The sequence below is a fragment of the Phalacrocorax carbo genome, chromosome 2 (genome assembly GCF_963921805.1).
Source record: "Phalacrocorax carbo chromosome 2, bPhaCar2.1, whole genome shotgun sequence".
Taxonomy (NCBI): domain Eukaryota; kingdom Metazoa; phylum Chordata; class Aves; order Suliformes; family Phalacrocoracidae; genus Phalacrocorax; species Phalacrocorax carbo.
The window spans coordinates 46,563,335-46,580,725 of NC_087514.1; the positions used below are offsets into that span (position 1 = coordinate 46,563,335).

Consider the following 17,391-nt stretch of genomic DNA (forward strand, 5'->3'; position numbering starts at 1 on the left):
TAGAATCAAACACTACAGCAGCAGAACTATGTGTCATTAAGGTGGTTATGAGTTTCATGGCTATCCTCGTCTTACTGTCTTACTCATTTTCAGGTGCTTGAACATCCAGTTTACGATTGTGTCATAAGACAATTAAAACATCATCAGAACACCCAACAGGATAAGTTTATTCAATGCTTGAATAAAGTTGTTAAGAATTTTCCACCTCTTGCTGACAGGTATGTCATCATTTATGTGGTATGTTCATCATAGATCTGGAGAAGTAATAGAAAATAACTTGCTTTTCTTTGTGGACTTCTGGTTATGTTAAGGTTTATGAATGCGGTATTCTTTTTGGTACCCAAACTTCATGGCGTGATGAAAACCTACTGTCTGGAAGTAATAATGTGCCAGGCAGAAGAAATCCCTGATCTCCACTTGCAGTTAAAGAGTAAAGACTTTATCCAGATCATGAATCACAGGTGAGTGGTCGTGTGATTACAAATGTGGATGTATAGTCTAAACTCCTTGATAATATTTTCTCTACTGGCCACAACATTTTTACCTTCAGAAGCATTTACAATTCATGTTCACTTTTTGGTCACTGCTCTCCTGATTCGAGCTAATGGAATCTGGGAGTTAAGCATTAAGACAGTTAGCTGAATGTGAAAAACAAACAAAAAAACCTAAATAGCAGTAAGGTGAAGCACCACTGGTATGTGAATTTCTGTAGTATGTATTAGTTTAGTTATAGTCTTACTCTGAGGTTGAAGTCAAAAGTATTTACCTCAAGTCCTTTATGCAAAACCAAATATTGTTGCTAAAACCTAAACTGATATTCTGGTTCTGTGTGTAGCAGTGAAAAGAGAAGTAATGTAGCAATTCTTTCTTTCCTCTTTTTAGGGATGATGAAAGGCAAAGGGTTTGTTTGGATATAGTGTACAAGATGCTGTCTAAGCTAAAACCACTAGAACTTAAAGAACTTCTTCCTGGAGTGACAGGGTTCATTTCTCACCCTTCTGTAATATGTCGACAGCGCATGTATGATATTCTGATGTGGATTTACGATAATTACAGGTGTGTATTCACTGCAGATATTCTCTTCTAGTGGTTTGTCATAGGCAGAGTGAAAGTGCTTGTAACATTGTCTTCCAACTTCATGTCCCTTGGTGCCGGACTTTCATCTCGTCACCTCTCTCAGAAGAATGGAGCCTGTTATTTGCCTAAGTAGCTCTGGCCTTTGGTGGCAATTTTATCACTTCCATTAAGGGACAAAGACTTAGATCTGAACTTCAGTCCAGAACTAGGATGTTGCATCACCACATCATGATGGCATAAGAGGTCGTAGTTCTGACGCTTCCCCTTTTTTCTTGTTGCCAGAATTTGTAAGAATTTTACACTAGAGAAATTTACTTGTAGGTAGAAAGTCTATTAAGGCACTTTGGCGTGATCTGGATCCCTTCAATCTCATAGTATAAAGATGTTGTTCTGGTTTGACCCCTTAGAGTAAGGAGCAGACATGTACTCAGTTTGAGAAGCGGGTTGCTGTTGAATCATCTTACTTAGCTGGGTACTATTACAGGCTTTTTCCTAAGATAACTTAGCTATTTGAATGGATAATTATTGTGAAGAAAATGTACAGGCTATTTTTACTCCAGTGTCACTTGGGAAAAGCCAATTCTCTGCCTTTTTCTCAGTTTTAACCTTGCAAACTCAGAATTACTTCTGTTTGGCCTTTATAATAAATACCTAACATGCATTATTTAGCTTTCTGATTTTTACTTTGCTAAGTAGTGGAGAGACAAGACATTTCTGGCAATGAAGACTTCATATTATGAAAAAAATGCAGTGTTTTCATGCCTAGTTGAGATTTTTGAGAAGGGCATGTTCCTCCTTTTCTCCCACCACCCCCATCCTATTATTTTACTATGGATTGTTTGAAAGAAGTCATTAAGAGACATTTTTCTCCTAACATCAGTGATCCAGAAAGCCAAGCAGATGGTGATTCTCAGGAAATACTCAAACTGGCAAAAGAAATCCTGCTGCAAGGACTGATTGATGAGAATGCTGAACTGCAGTGAGTAGAGTGTGTTGTGATGACTGACTGAAATAACAAATCCTTAAATTGCTGTTTATCACAGAAGAGTTGATCTTTAGAGGTTTTTTAAGTATTTTAATATCAAAGACTAACAGTGACATAACATTATTTCCTTTTTTTCCAATAAGTTAATTTACAGAATTGTGTCCTGTAGTGTTATACCAAATTTAAGTGAAGCACAGAGCTTTTGAACAAACTTCTGAGCCATGGAGAAATTGTTTCAGTATGTTGGACCTTATTCTGTGTTAATATTCTGGAGTATTTTAGCAACAAGGTGGCCTTCACGATACACAGACACACAAAAACAGATTCAGTGTTGGAGGATGTTGGATTTTTTTAACTTTTTGGTGAAGCAGGATATAGAATAGGAGATCTCTGTGCTTATCCACCCCTAGCACTTTTCAAGAGGAAAACAATAGAAATAATTTTTTCAGAGTAAATCTTTAATATCAGTTGAATGGCATAGAGCATGGTAGATGAATGAGGAATTTTGTATAATTCAATAGAAGATCTATGGCATGAAGGGGTTAGTTGAAGGTGGTAATCTTATTGTGGTTTTCTTTAAATTTACTTTTTTGATAGTGTTGTCTTCTGTTTGTAGATAACCAATAATAACTTTATTCCTTGCCTTTACAGATTAATTGTTAGGAATTTTTGGAGTGATGAGACAAGGTTACCTGCAAATATTCTTGATCGCATGCTGGCATTGTTAAATTCTTTATATTCCACCAAGATTGAAACAAAGTACTTGAGTCTGATCACAAATTTTCTGCTTGAAATGACTAGCAAGAGCCCAGATTATTCCAGAAAAATATTTGAGCATCCACTGTCTGAATGCAAATTTCAGGTGAATTGTAATGTGTTATCCTGTGTGCAGTCGTGACAAATTCCATTCCTTGATGTAGTTACTACTTAGACAAGAATGGCATAGTGGAGGAGATTTTTGAAAGTGTGTTTTGTACTCTGTGGTTAACAGCTGCAACAGTCATGGGTTATGTACAGTATCAGTAGTTTGATGATTTTGTGGGGGCGATAATTTGCTTTCTTTTCAAAAAAGGAGGATGTAATTAAAATAATTATATATACCAAGTATAGCTGATGTGTAGAGTAATGAAAGAAATAAAAAAGAGGGTAGTGGAGAGAAGCACCATGAGATGGAGAAAAATGGTGAAGAAACAAGAGTGCTAGTACAAGAGCTATTAATCAGTCCTCATCTGACCAGTCCAAATTAGTGAGCTTTTTTTGCCGAACTGTGGAGAATTTTTATGTGTTTGGGATCTTTATAGTCAATTTCGGCCTTTGTACCTGGGATGGTGTTTTAAATGATGTACTTTAATTTCTGCTATCCTGTCTTAAGGAACGCAAAAAGCCTTCATTCTTATTGTTCTTATTAAAATCTTTTTTGTATTCCTAGGACTTTGTAATTGATTCCAGCTGGCGTTACCAAAGTACTATGCTCACACCTATGTTTTTGGAGACTCAAGTTTCTCAGAGTATCCACAGGAATTTATCACAAGAAAGATCTCTTTCTGCTTCTGGGTCAATCGGTGGTCGAGTGAGGGCTACCCAACGGCAATATGAATTTACACCTACACAGCAAGCCAGTAAGTCCAGACCAGTGTCTTCTGAAATTTTCTGGTTAGCTATAGGAATGATAGCATTCTCGTCATTCCTGTTGCTTATGAATTTTTACTGTAAAACTGTAAATGCATTTAATATTTTGTTTTCAAGGGTTGGGGTTTTTTTTGCATTACAAGAAAAAACATCCAGTCATGTTTTTATTAGTTCCATATATATTTTACGTTCTGTCTAATGTAAAAAAAGTTTGTTTCTTACCTAACAGCCTGAAATCTCTTCAGCCCATAAACACAGGGAATTATATTTTGGGGGGAGGAAAATTACCTACTTCATAGATGTTTTCACCTGGTTTATATTCAGATGTCTTACAGCTTTTGTACAATTTTTTTTTATAGGTGGTAGAAGTTCTTTCAATTGGCTAACAGGAAGCAGCATTGACACACTGGCAGAGTATACAGTTCCTTCATCCTCTGAATCCTTGTCGTCATCCATGCTGTTAGTTAACAAATGGAGTGAAAAATTTAAACAAGCAACCTTTAAACCAGTGGGGCCAGATTTTGGGAAAAAAAGGTTGGGTTTGCCTGGAGATGAGGTAGACAGCAAAACCAAAGGTCTGTAAGCCTTATGATGCAATTTCTGTATAGATATTACATTTTTATAGATCATCTTTGTCAGTTATTTGGCTGGCAGTCCGTTGTCTTTGAGGCATTCTAATTGAGGTTCAGCTTGAGATATTTTTTTCCAGCAACGTGTGGTGATGCATAATGTGTGGCAAAAAGCTAGAATTGTCCTAGGAATTGCAAAACTATATGTTACTAGATGAAAAGAAATGACTGGATAAGAAACCAGCCGGTGTAATCTTTGCATTTCTACCTCTCCCTAAGACAATCGTAGCATGAATGTCAGACAGTTCTGTCCCTTCTGTTTTAAATTTAACTGCTTATCTCTTTAAAGAAGAGATCTCTTTAAACATCCTTTTTCCAAACCATTTCAGCTGCGCTGACACATTCTGCAGCAGATTGCAGTCTGGCATTAGAACTACCTGCTGTTTTCTGAGAATGCTCCTCCATCCACCCAGTCGATAACTGAAGAATATCGGCACTGTTCTGGAATGGCTTAGGCTCCTTCTCCCTATTTCCTCCCCATTTCACCCTTGCCTACCTTGTCATTAATTTTTGACTGGAAGGATGAGAGTAGGAGTTCAGGCAGAGAGCTGTAAAGATTGACCTTTTCAATATCTGAGAGGTGTTTCAGGGCAGTTTTTAATGGCCCATGCTAAACTACAGAAAGAGAGAGCTCAGTCTACCTTCCCATCAGTCCCTGGTCTTCTACTAGGAAAATACCAGTTATAGTGGTATGTTTTTGTTTGCTCACTCTTCTTTCCTAGGAAATGGACTGAACTGAACAGTCCGTAAAGTGGCCTTTCTCCATGACTTGTCTTGAGCAGGAGCTGATCCAGTGACAGTTCTGTAATAGTAACCTAAAAAATATGGTACTACATTATTACTACCCAATCTTTGAATATGTTTAGCACCTGTTTTAGGTAGGGAGCTAAACTTTATGGAATAATGGAAATAAATACTTTATGGAATATGGTGCAAATGCCATACTTGCCTTTGAGAGCTTAAAATAAATCTGTTATATGAGGCAAATTTGTTCATGAGTTTTAGTGCCTTTCCCAGGACAATAGTTTGACCCTTGTACCTCATCTATGTGCTTTAAGTTTTTATATAAATGCTTATTACCTCTTCTCCTAAGAACAACTTTGTTTTAATGTGCTATCTTGTTGAATGCCTTGCGTTGAGTTGTTGCATATGAAAATTAGGAGACTAGCTGATAAGCTAGTAAATACAAAAATTATGTTTGTTGTTATATGATGCTCTTGCCTTAAACCTGAAGTTTGCTTGAGAAGGGAAAGCTGTGGACATGATTGTTTGTTCCCTAGGTATAGAAGAACGAGCAGAAATTCTAAGACTGCGGAGGCGTTTCTTGAAGGACAGAGAGAAACTCAGTCTGATTTATGCTAGAAAAGGTGTGGCTGAACAGAAAAGAGAAAAGGTTTGTCAATCCAAATAAGTTTAAAACCTTAAGTCCCTTTGCCATTTGCAGTCTTGTACTTTGTCTCTGGAAGTAACTTTGTGAAGAAAGGGTAGGTGTGAGATACCGGTTGCTACTTTAAGGGCTTTAGAGGGTTTTGTTTGGAAATCATGCTATTTATGTGCTTAAAGCTAAATGATGTTACTTAGCATGAGTGAGAAAAGAGCTGGATAATAACACTTCCAGTCTACCACTTAGTGTGCATGAAGCGATTTTATGTGATGGAGTCCCTAACAGCTATGGGAAGCTCTTTACAGTTGTCATCCTGGAAACTAGGAGCCTTGAAGCTACAGTAATCTGCAGAAATAGCTGGACAACATTATCCGGTGTCTGAAGGTGAACTCAGAAATGTGGTACAGCTGATGGACTAACCAGAACTGTTTTGTACTTTTTACCTGTAAGAGTGTCAGTAATAATGATTTGATGAGTGTTTATCAAGGCCAGAAACTTAATACTATGTGGGTTTCCTGGTTGTGTTATGTACTTAAAATAAGTTTAAGGGTTTTTAAGCTCTACAACAGTTTTTCAGAGGTTCATGTTACTAAAAATAACATACATTATCATCCAAAAATGATAGCAGTTAGACCAAGAGCAAAAGAACCCAGGATTGAGAGCTGCCAGTTTGAGACACACTTATAATTCTTTGCAGCTGCAGACAACTGTGTAAACAGAACTTATGTCTGGAAGAACCACACAAACACCTATTTTAGCCAATTTATATTTACCTGCAGGCTAAGGCTACCATTTCCTCCCACCCTGCAAGAGAGAACCTGTAAATGCATTCTGTATGACAGTCCAAAACACAAAAAACCCTGTGATATTCCAAATAAAAGACCAGATGAGACTATGAATGCTGTCAGGACCCCTTAAACTTTTCAAGAGATCTGTTGCACATAAATACACATGGAACTCGGTGGCTTGCAGTAATACCATACCTGATAGGGCTAAACAGGAAAAAAGTAGGTCCTGAGCAAGGAAGTATTTGGAAGTCACTTTAGCAGAGTCCTAATCTCTCCCAGCATATTTCTTTTGAAAGTTTGTTTTTTTTTTAAATCATCCCTTTGAAGTTGTGTAGAAGAAAAAGGGGCTCAAACAGCAAAATTACAAAGGGTTTACAGATGAGAAGAACATCTTCAGACTTTCTTCTGTTCCCCTTTTCCACTCTACCAATGTATATATCCACCTGTTGTCTGCTGATTTAACTGGTAATGGCAGTAGTTAAAAATAAAGTCCCAGCCTCTAAACTTACTGCCCATTCCTTTATAGTGTATCAGTGCCATGGAAAGGAAGAAAGACAGAGGAAGAGATAGGCTTTTGTCTATGTCTGGTAGTAGCTCTTGTTTGATTTAAATGTATTCCTTTAAGCCTCAGCAAAAAAATAGCTGCCTTGCCAATAACTGCAGTTTACAACAGTTTTATTACAGTTTGGTTTAAATTTTACTAGGAATCAGTTCTACCAGATTCATCCTTCCTTCTCCTCCCCATCCTACTGTGTGAAATAGAACACACTAGCTTTAGCAACCTCATTTTACTTTGCACCTGGGCCAGGCTGAAAACCATTGTATAATGGACTACTGTGGCTCAGCTGGTAGGCAGTAACTTATTAAACCATAGCAGCTCACTAGCTCAGTCATAATCATTCTCTTTAAAAGTGATTTAAATACTACCTGTATGGAACCAGGAACTACAGGGCATTAATATTAAAAGTTATGGCTGAACTAAGTCCATGAACAAGACTGGGGTTTTAAGTTACTACAGTAATTTTGGGTTTAACCATATTAAGCTTTATAGAAAATGCATTTGTTTAATAAGAATGGCAAAAGTTTATAAAACACTTCAGAAATGCTCTTGCTTACTTTGTCTTATCTAGATACAGCTCTCTGTAAATAATATGATGATTTATTTTTTTTAACATGCGCAATGCATTTCAGGAGATGAAATCTGAGCTGAAAATGAAGAATGATGCCCAGGTCACTTTGTACAGAAGTTACCGAGTAGGAGACCTTCCTGACATCCAGATTGAATACTGCAGTCTCATTGCCCCTCTGCAGGGCCTTGCCCAGGTCTGTCTGCTTTTCAAAGGTCATTTGTGAAATTTTCTGTTCTTGTAGGGAAAACAATGTATAGTTGGGCAACTGTTTTCAAAATTGATTTCCTGTTTTGTAGTCAACTACTGTGACATGCATGTAAAGATTCTGTTTTGAGGGAGAGTTTCTTCTAGCCCTGGGCTGGTGCAGTGATGAGAGAGGATGCCTTCTAGCTTGCTTCACCTGAGCAGTTGAGTTCAACACTGAGGACCTGAGACGTCAGCTGTTGTCCACTGCATCTAGGCTCATCTGCTTGAGAAACAGATGGTGGTGGTCTTTACAGACATTATTGCAAAGGACATCTTACTGTACAGCAACAAACCAACCATTTTTATTCTTTTATATGGCTATAGCGGAGTTGTAAAAGTACAAATGAAGTTACTGTGTCTAAGGCTGGACTCGGACTACTCAGTAAAGCTGATCCAATATTCCTTTTCCTACCTGAGTGCGGTACAAACTGTAGGCTGAACCTATCCCATTTTACGGTGTTTGGGAAGTCACAGTGTTCCTGATTACCTTTGTATTTAATTTCTTTTGATGGTCCCTTATCTCTGTGTAAAGGGAGGAAGTAGAACAGCCATGAGTTATCTGAATAGCCTTGTATCAAGAATTAGACCAAACTCCAGTCCCATGATAGACCAGGGTGCATAGGATTATGTTACACGTACAAATGTGTTTCTGGGTTGAAAAAATGCCTTTAAATCTCAGATGGAACTGTCTCTGTACAGACAGTCTGTCTCTCTCTGTTGGCTCCCTTAGCGTTAGGTCCAGGTCTCCTCACACATTGATGTCTTCTGTTTTTTCCTGAAACCCTCTTCACTGGCAGTGGTGTCCATAAAACGATATTGGATGTCTGGTTCCTGTAGCAGGAATTGTGAATATGTGTAAATAGTAATTGTAAATTCCATCCTCTCCACCAACACTCTGGCCTGAAACCTGCATTACCTTGGAGTTTCTTTATGTAGAAGGATTAAGATGGGATTTGAATGGGTAGTACGGTAATTCCCAGCGTAGGTGTGATGCATGCCAGAGTAATTATTCCACTCCCAAAAAGTGTCCACATAGGGATTAGGTACAGGGTGGGCCATATCTCTTCATTTTATTTATTAGTTTGTTGTGTCACAGCAAAATTCAGTGGCCTTATTACTTTTGTTGTAATTTACAGAAAGATCCAACATTTGCCAAGCAGCTTTTCAGCAGTTTGTTTGGTGGAATTTTTCACGAGGTAGAAAAATCTAAAACTTCTTCTGAGAAAAAAGCTATCATCCAGAAGCTGCTGAACAACTTCAATAATTTCCTGAGTGTGAGCCTGTCTTACTTCCCACCGTTCATTGCATGCATCCAGGTAAATCCTGCTATACAGCATGAAAGTAACTGAATATAATGCCTTTGGCTCAATGTGTGATAGACCCAGCGTTAGTGAAGGTTGAATACTGTTACTGAAATTTAGACAGATTAAAAGAGAATTGTTAACCAAATGGGTATTTCAAGTGACTCTTGTTAAGGTGAACAAGGTAATTCATGTCTCTGAACTGATCTTTCAAGGTATCTACAATTTCTGATCTGTAGAGCTTGAGTCACCTTTTAATGTTTTAATTGCATCAGTAACAAGAAGAGACTTGATTTGAAATGAAAGCTACAAGAACAATTGGAAGGGTTACGTGGGTGTCTGTGCTTATCTTCCTGTTTCTGGGAAATGCTTACTGAGGAGTACTTTGATGTCTTGAGGATATCAGTAGCTGTCAGACTTTGTTGTTAGCCTCTCTTATTTTTTTCAAATTAGTCCCCTGAAGTAGTTGTCTGGGGATTTTCACTAATGAGAAAAGGACTCACTTCCACCAAAGGGTAAGTGGGTGCATCACAGCTGTTTCATTGGAAAGGAAACACAAGCTTTTCTGCTATGAGGATATACTGACCTGGAATAGATTGTGAACTTCATCTTTTTACCTCAGTTTTCAGGCAGATAAAAAAAACTTGTCCAAGCACCTGTTACATACTTAGTGTCACTGTATTCAATGCTGCTTGTTAACTGTGTTGATCTTGATGTTGTGTCTGATTTGTAGCTCTGAAAATAACCTTTTTTTGAGTGGCAGGTAATGGCTGTTTCTTTCTGTTATGGAAATCCAAATATTCTGTGACAGTAGATGTCATTCGTAATACAGGAGAAATGTCTACTTTGGACTAGCTTTTCGAACAGTGACAAACTTTGCTTCTTAGTACTTGTATTTACACATCTGAAAAAATGTAATTTCTTGTTTACTTTTTTCTGTGCAGCTGCATAAAAGGTCAAATGCTATGGGGATTTTTCTGGGCTGTCTTGGTATTTTTCAAGCCAGCATCTCACAATAGCTATCTGTTAATATTCCCTCTTGACATTGCATTTGTTGGTTCTCTGTCTTGATATTATTAAATCTGTTGAATTTTGCTGTCTGTTAGACCCTATTAATAACACTGTTTTGTTAGGCTACTTTTCTCCTGAATAGACCTAAAAAGAAAAATCAAAAATAGATAAGTAAAAATTAGTCAGAACTACAAACTTTTACTATAAGAGTGATAAGAACACGTCATTGCCATGCCCATTCAATAACAAAACAGCAGCAGCACGAAGGCAAGCTTCAGCCTGTGCATTTGAGCATCCTGCATAATGGTGAGAGAAAGTGTCTTCCCCAACAGGGGACAGAGTTCATACTGATCAGGAGGGAGAGTGAGAGCACACAGTGCTGTCTGAGGCTGTCACTTGGCTCAGCAAAGGCTGTCCTAATGACTTCGCCATTTGGAAATACAGCTTCTATTTCCTGTATACCAACGGTATAATAAATACTGGCTTGTTTCAGAAAGGCTTCCTACTTCACTGCCATTTCCTTCTGGTTGCTTTTTTTTAGTCTTCTACAGGTTCAGGTCCCATCAGGAGAGTAGCTTGGTGGTAAAAAGAGCTGTTTTCATCTACAGGTATAATCTTAAAATTCACTATGAGGGTCTGGGATTGGCTTCCAGGACAGATTAAAAACCAGCTGAAATACTAAGAAAGAAGTTAACCCCATGACAAAAGTTTACATAGACTCCATAGAGATACCTGGCCTCTGAAGAACATATAATTACCTTATAAATATTTTAGCTGTCAGGCCAGCTTGGATGCCATTCCTCCTAATCTTTGGCCATGTGATGCAAGTAAAGACAGAAGGCATTGCATATGGAACAAGGAACATTTGCTTTCAGAAGATAAGTGATCAAATAGTCACCGGAATGGACTAAATAGAAAGATATCTCCTTTGGTGTGGGATGATGTCTGTAAATTGTGAGTTTGGGAGGGTTTTTGTTCTTTGGATGTACTTTTATATTTGCAGAGTTCTTGCACTTTTCCCGGGCATTCCTGAGGCAGGGCTTTTGGACTGGACTTAGCACAGCTATTCTGAAGTTTTTAGATTGTGCAGTTGGCGCTGCATCCCTGACCTAACAACTAAAAGCTGGCAGTCAAGGAATGTGTGTCCATACATAAGAGTGTCTGGGGCACACGTGCAACTTTGGATGAAACTGCCGGTTGAAATTGCCTGAATAGCAGGTGAAGCATATGCTAACCCCTCATTGGGAGCCACCTGGTCTGTAACTCAGGAAGCTACAAGAAGCTGTTCTTTTTCTCTTTTTATTGAGTACAAATTTATTGGTGTGAGTGTCTCAACTATACAAATTGTATAATGAGTTTGCTTATGCCAGATGCCTGTTCTGCAGTTCTTGTGATGGTTGCCATTGATCAAAGAAGTGTAGCTTGGTTGTTCTTACAGTCTCCTGTTATAGTTTCCAAATAGTTGTTTGGGTTTTTTTTTCCAATTAATATTCTTGAACATACTATGTTGCAAGAATCAAACATTAATTAAACTTGGTGCTGTGGTAGATTTTCTTCTTCCTATTTGGTTAAGATATTACTGCAATTTTTGCTTAGGTTCTTAAGTAGGAAGAAAAAAAATACACTGGCTTTAATAAACTTGCCTGCTCCTTTCTTATATATGTTTACCTATATTTGGGATAATGATTTAAGTATTAAAAAAAAAACCCTTCAGATAAACAAGACCGTTTATCCCTGAAAAAGAGGTTATTCTATAGTTGAACTGATGTTAAATAGGATAAAGATCTGCTATAAATATTGTCTTGTCTTTAAATCAGGCAGGACTAGATAAGTACAGTATTAAATGAGTCTAATGGGAAGTTGCACTATGCTAAAACTGGATGAAATGTGTGGGTAGAAAGCCTCCAGCTCAGAGGAGGCGTCATGGTTAATCGTGCCTTTGGCGTGTGGCAGGAATCCACCGCTCAGTAGGTTAAGTGAAATGCAGCTGTTGCGTAGCAGGCACCACGCTGCCAAAAAACAGAAGGACAGATTGAGGCTGTGAATGTGTCCATATCTCTTTCCCCCACTTCCCGTGTGTTTCTGTTGAGAGTGTTGTCCTGTGCCCTGGACACAGATGAAGTAGGGAGGTTATTCTTTACTCTTTTCTGTCTGAAGAGTAACAGCACAGAATGAAAAGATTCTAGTTTTCCCAGAGCTAGGAACTTGTGGAGATTTATCAGCTTATTTCCAAAGCTTGCACTGTAAGAAAAGGCATACCAAATAGGTGATCTGTAAAAGGTAACTATCAGTGTAGTTTTAGACAAAGCAGACACCTGGTGTTTCGTTTTGTTTTAAAGGAAATGAGTTACCAGCACAGAGAGCTACTAGAACTGGATTCAGCTAATGTAACCACGAGCTGCCTCGCAAGTCTACAGCAGCCAGTGGGCATCCTTCTTCTGGAGCACGCCCTGATGGCTTTGTCCACTGCGGAGGAGCCCCCATCCAAGCGGGTGTGTGGGAGGACAGAGCTTCCCGCAGATGTGATCAGATGGATTGAACTTGCTAAGTAAATTCTTGTTTGAAATAATATTCTTCTATTTAGGTTTGCCAGCTGAAGAATTCGGCCTTTATGGCTTATGGGATTTCTTTTTTAGTCTTTCCCTCTTCTAGAATTAGATAATCTTTTAATTTCTTGTCAGTTAATGACTGTCTTTCAGGTAGAGCAGTTAGTCTTAACAGCTGTGACCCTGATGATGCTATCAGACTGCTGAAAAACATAATGTTCATAGCTTTTCAGCTGCAGCAGTTTCCATGGTTCAGGTATTACCCTACAAGATGAAGTTTACCTAGTTAAATATATACTTATGGTCTTATATAAGAAATATCAGAACATTTTTTTACTATCACAAACCAGTAGTATTACTGCTTATTGAATTTTATTTATTTTTAAATAGCTTATGTTTGCATTAATATACCTCTGTTCAACTAACTAAAAGATTTCCTTTTTCAATTTTACTAGGCTCTACCGATCTCTTGGGGATTATGATGTCCTTCGTGGCATTTTCAGTGGTAAGATTGGGACTAAGGAAATTACACAGAAAGCGTTGTTGGCAGAAGCAAGGAGTGATTATGCTGAAGCAGCTAAATATTATGATGAGGTAAAATGACAAAGATTTTTTTTGTTGTTTCAAAAATCTCTCATGACTTAAAACTAATAAGCCAAAATTAAACAATTTGAGAAGCAGCATATTATTTAAAATGTCCTTGTGTTTCATTTGACTGATGGTTCAGTCTATAAAGACATAGGAACAGATGAGCAGTCACAACAGAGCAGGAAGTGTGATACTTTTTACTGTTTGTTACAAAGCTTCACACCTGCGATCACCCAGGCAGACAAGTAAAACACCATGGGTGCACTACCACCCCAAGACAGCAAATTGCATGTGCTTCCTGGCAAAGAATATCTGAGTTATAGTGGGTAGAAATGAAGAAGAATCTCTTTAACCTTCTATTAAAGTCTTAGCTTTTTTAAAAATGCAAGTTTACTAAAGGTGGCTACTGTAAAGCATTTCTTTATAAACACTGGCAAGCTTGAATTTTCTGCACTTAATGTTGTAGTCACATTCTCATTCTGGTAAATGGATAGGTATTTTTATGAGGCAATGAATTCTTGTGAAGTTCCTGGTGACTTAGAATTGAAACTAGTGTCCGATTCCAGCTAAGAACCTTCCTCCCCCTCAAATTCATTCTGTAGGCACTTTCCAAAGAAGCCTGGCAAGATGGAGAGCCAACGGAAGTGGAGAAGGACTTCTGGGAACTTGCATCTCTGGAATGCTATGACCACCTCACAGAGTGGAAGTCTCTGGAGTATTGTGCTACCATTAATATCGATAGTGGAAAACCTCCAGACCTAAGCAAAACATGGAATGATCCATATTTTCAGGTCTTTAGAAATCACTTTGTTGATACTGTACTGTTTTTATCTCTGTAAGATTGTCCTACAGTAATGTGATTTTGAGTGGAAATCAGTTGCATTATTTGGATTACTTTTATTATGGAAATTAGCAGAGAGTCTGATTACCTAAAATAATTGAAGCAATTACTTCTGCTGTTTTTATGATGTTTAATTTTGAGTCTGTGGCCAATCATCTAAGACCAACTTTTATCATCATCATCATCTTTCAGTGTTTTTGTTGCTTTTATCACTTATTTGTTTCATGTTTTAAGAGTTACCAAACCACTGTCTTTGAAGCTGGTAGAACTTGCTAACAACTTCTTGAGCCTACCAGAAAAGGCTGCTGTGATTTGTTAGCAAATCGGCATTTGTCTAAAGGGAAGACATTTAAGAAAACAATTCAAAATATTTTTATGCTTACTTGATCTGCCACTGATAACAAAAAATTGATCACCTAATATTCCATTACTAGAAATAAAGACTATATTTTCCCCTTGTAGGAGACATATCTGCCATACATAATACGCAGTAAGTTGAAGTTACTGCTCAGTGGGGAAAATGACCAGACTTTGCTAACTTTTATTGATGAGGCAATGAAGACAGAACAGAAGAAAGCCATTATAGAAATGCATTACAGCGAAGAACTTAGTCTCCTTTACATCCTGCAAGATGATTTTGACAGAGCCAAATATTATATTAGCAACGGCATGCAGATCTTCATGCAGGTAACAGTCTCTGCTATCTCTGATATGATTTTTTTTTCTGTATAAACTCCTGGAACTATGAAACTGTTGTTGCTGTTACTGCTGCTAGATTATACTCTCGAGAGAAACACTTGCCCAAATACAATGAAATCTAGGTGCTTTCCAATCATATGACAAAACTCCCTTTGAATTCACTGCTTGCAATGATGAGCTGAGCCAGCCAGTGGAGTGCATCCTCCCATTTTAATTTGCTTTATTTTGCTGATTTCATCTGAAATAAATTTTTCAGAATAATTGTTTGTGCAGATTAATAGCAGTTTTATTCCATTCATCTTGACAGAAGCCTCCTATCCTCAGAACAAACTTGAAAGAGGGTATTACTTTTAGAGTTTACAAGCACCATCTGTTACCAAGTTTTGATTGACTGTAGGACTGTCCTAAAACCTAGAATAGCAATTGCAGCTAGAATATGCCTCTATACTTGTCCAAAGCAGAGTTGCTCTTGGATTATGGGTTATTAAATTTCTTGGAAAAGGTTGAGTTGTAGAGCATAATATATAGCAGCATCAGATAAATAGGTTGTAGAGCACTGAATAGAACCATGTTGTAAATTCTGTATATGAAATCTTCCGTTCTCTCTCTTTCTTTTCAGAGCTATGCCAGCATTGATACTTTATTATATCAAAGTCGAATGACCAAACTGCAGTCTGTACAAGCTTTGACAGAAATACAGGATTTCATCAATTTTATGACCAAAAGAAGTAAAGACGTTTTTCATTAAGTGATTTTCCTTTCACTGTGTTAAATAATCATGGTTTTCTGAACTTTGAATTTCTGTTTCCACGCTTAGAGGACTGAATTCCTGTTTCAAGGAGCATAGGTCTGGAATCACTTCTTGCTGTCTTCTTGACAGTAAGAACTATTGCAGTTGTGCAAGATAGGCTTGGAAGATAATTCTGTGTTCTCTTGCAAAGTTTTATTAGCCTAGCTGCTGTGATAAGAGTTAAGTATCTCTTTTAAAAGTGTAAGTAATAGTTTTAAGCTAAGATTTTAGTTGGGGACACTTTTGGTAGCAAATAGTGGTTAGCAGAGATAAAAGGTGGATGCGGTATATAATTCATAGCTACTGAGGCAGGCATGAAATACAAATTTATGTGCATAAACTGAATTTAATTAACAGTTCCACTGTGTTCCAGCATATTCCTGTATGGAAAGGTACTTACCCAGTGCTGAATCCCAGTGGCAGTTGCCACGGATGTCATTATTGAATCTCCTGTGCTTCAGCAATAAACAAAACCAATATGATCACCAAGTAGTGTATTTAATGCAACCCCAGAAATGCAAGTGGGTTGTTCTATTGCAGTTTTGTGGTTTGAATGTTAGACTATGTTTGGTTTAGGCCTTTTTCACGCTGTTTGGATTTAGATGCATTTTAAGTATTCTTAATTGATTTCTAGGTAACTTAGCTTCACAAATTTCCCTTAAGAGACTTCTCAGAATTTGGACAAGCAGATATCCAGATGCTAAAATGGATCCTATGAACATCTGGGATGATATCATTACAAATCGGTAAAATCACATTCTTGGGTTAGCTTTAGTTGTGTCTGCCTGTTGAGTTCTGAGAGGTGCTTTTTTTAATGCTGCTTGTTTTCATATGGGGGGTTGTATATCCAGTGTATGACTTTTTTTTTTTTTAAACTATTGTAATAGCTTTATCAGTAGAACTGGTTTTTGTGTGACTAACTTGTAGTGAGAAGCAAAAGGAGGTTGAGTAATGGACAGGGAATAAAATGCATTTTGATACAGAAACATAACTGTTAGTTTAGCCATTTTCTTGCATCAGTGACTGCATGCACTGTACAATTTAGCCCACTTCAGCAGCCCTTAAATGTATCTGATTGTAATTGAGTAGATCAGCTGCATTTAGCTCAACGAAACAACACCCAAAAGGCCAGTCCATTATGAATAAAAATACTTACCTAATTTGTAGGCGGTTCCAAAGTTAGGGAGTATACAAAATAAGCCCAGCCCTGTCACTATCAGTGCTTCATATTTTTGTTGTAAAATTAATGACCAGTGCTGTAATTAGAGACTTCTTTCTAGCAACAGTTGCACAGCAGAACAAAGGGTCTCTGGAGACTCCTTCAGGAATGCTTTTTTGATTTTGAAAGTTTTCTGTCATCCCCATGTAATCTGTCTCCATCCCAGTCCATTCTTCCCGTGCAAATCTAGATTCTTTCTTCTTTCCTGGGGGAGGGCAACTTCAGCAGCTCCAGTGATACCCACTGTGGTCTGTAATTTATTTTATTATCTCTGGGTGTCAAGAAAGCTTAGCTACAGAAGACCTTACTGCAATTAATATGAGGCAGAATACATGGTACGGCTTAGTCCTCTACAAAGTCTCAAAACATTTATGACGTGAAGGGCTGTCAGTATCTTGAACATTTTTATGTGCTTTTAAAAAACCTTTATCTCATCTTAAATTAGTGACAAAGGAAGTGCCTTTATTCAGCGCCAAGCCCTACTCCAGACAGCAGTGCTTACCCCTGCATTGACTACCAGGCTACTTA

At 37.8% G+C, this 17,391-nt stretch overlaps 1 protein-coding gene across 4 annotated transcripts in view; it reads left to right on the top strand.

Annotated features, from left to right (window-relative positions):
- Nucleotides 1–17,391, top strand: part of PRKDC (protein kinase, DNA-activated, catalytic subunit) — an 86,113-nt gene that overhangs the window by 47,117 nt on the left and 21,605 nt on the right. For all 4 annotated transcript variants that reach the window (XM_064442747.1, XM_064442745.1, XM_064442746.1 and 1 more), the window contains 16 exons: nucleotides 94–218; nucleotides 312–461; nucleotides 883–1,056; nucleotides 1,958–2,056; nucleotides 2,714–2,924; nucleotides 3,492–3,681; nucleotides 4,051–4,266; nucleotides 5,601–5,713; nucleotides 7,684–7,815; nucleotides 9,005–9,184; nucleotides 12,520–12,728; nucleotides 13,182–13,320; nucleotides 13,917–14,105; nucleotides 14,618–14,842; nucleotides 15,474–15,582; nucleotides 16,279–16,390. In XM_064442747.1, coding sequence (XP_064298817.1) covers nucleotides 94–218; nucleotides 312–461; nucleotides 883–1,056; nucleotides 1,958–2,056; nucleotides 2,714–2,924; nucleotides 3,492–3,681; nucleotides 4,051–4,266; nucleotides 5,601–5,713; nucleotides 7,684–7,815; nucleotides 9,005–9,184; nucleotides 12,520–12,728; nucleotides 13,182–13,320; nucleotides 13,917–14,105; nucleotides 14,618–14,842; nucleotides 15,474–15,582; nucleotides 16,279–16,390 — 2,573 coding nt within the window. The remainder of the gene's footprint in view (nucleotides 1–93; nucleotides 219–311; nucleotides 462–882; nucleotides 1,057–1,957; nucleotides 2,057–2,713; nucleotides 2,925–3,491; nucleotides 3,682–4,050; nucleotides 4,267–5,600; nucleotides 5,714–7,683; nucleotides 7,816–9,004; nucleotides 9,185–12,519; nucleotides 12,729–13,181; nucleotides 13,321–13,916; nucleotides 14,106–14,617; nucleotides 14,843–15,473; nucleotides 15,583–16,278; nucleotides 16,391–17,391) is intronic.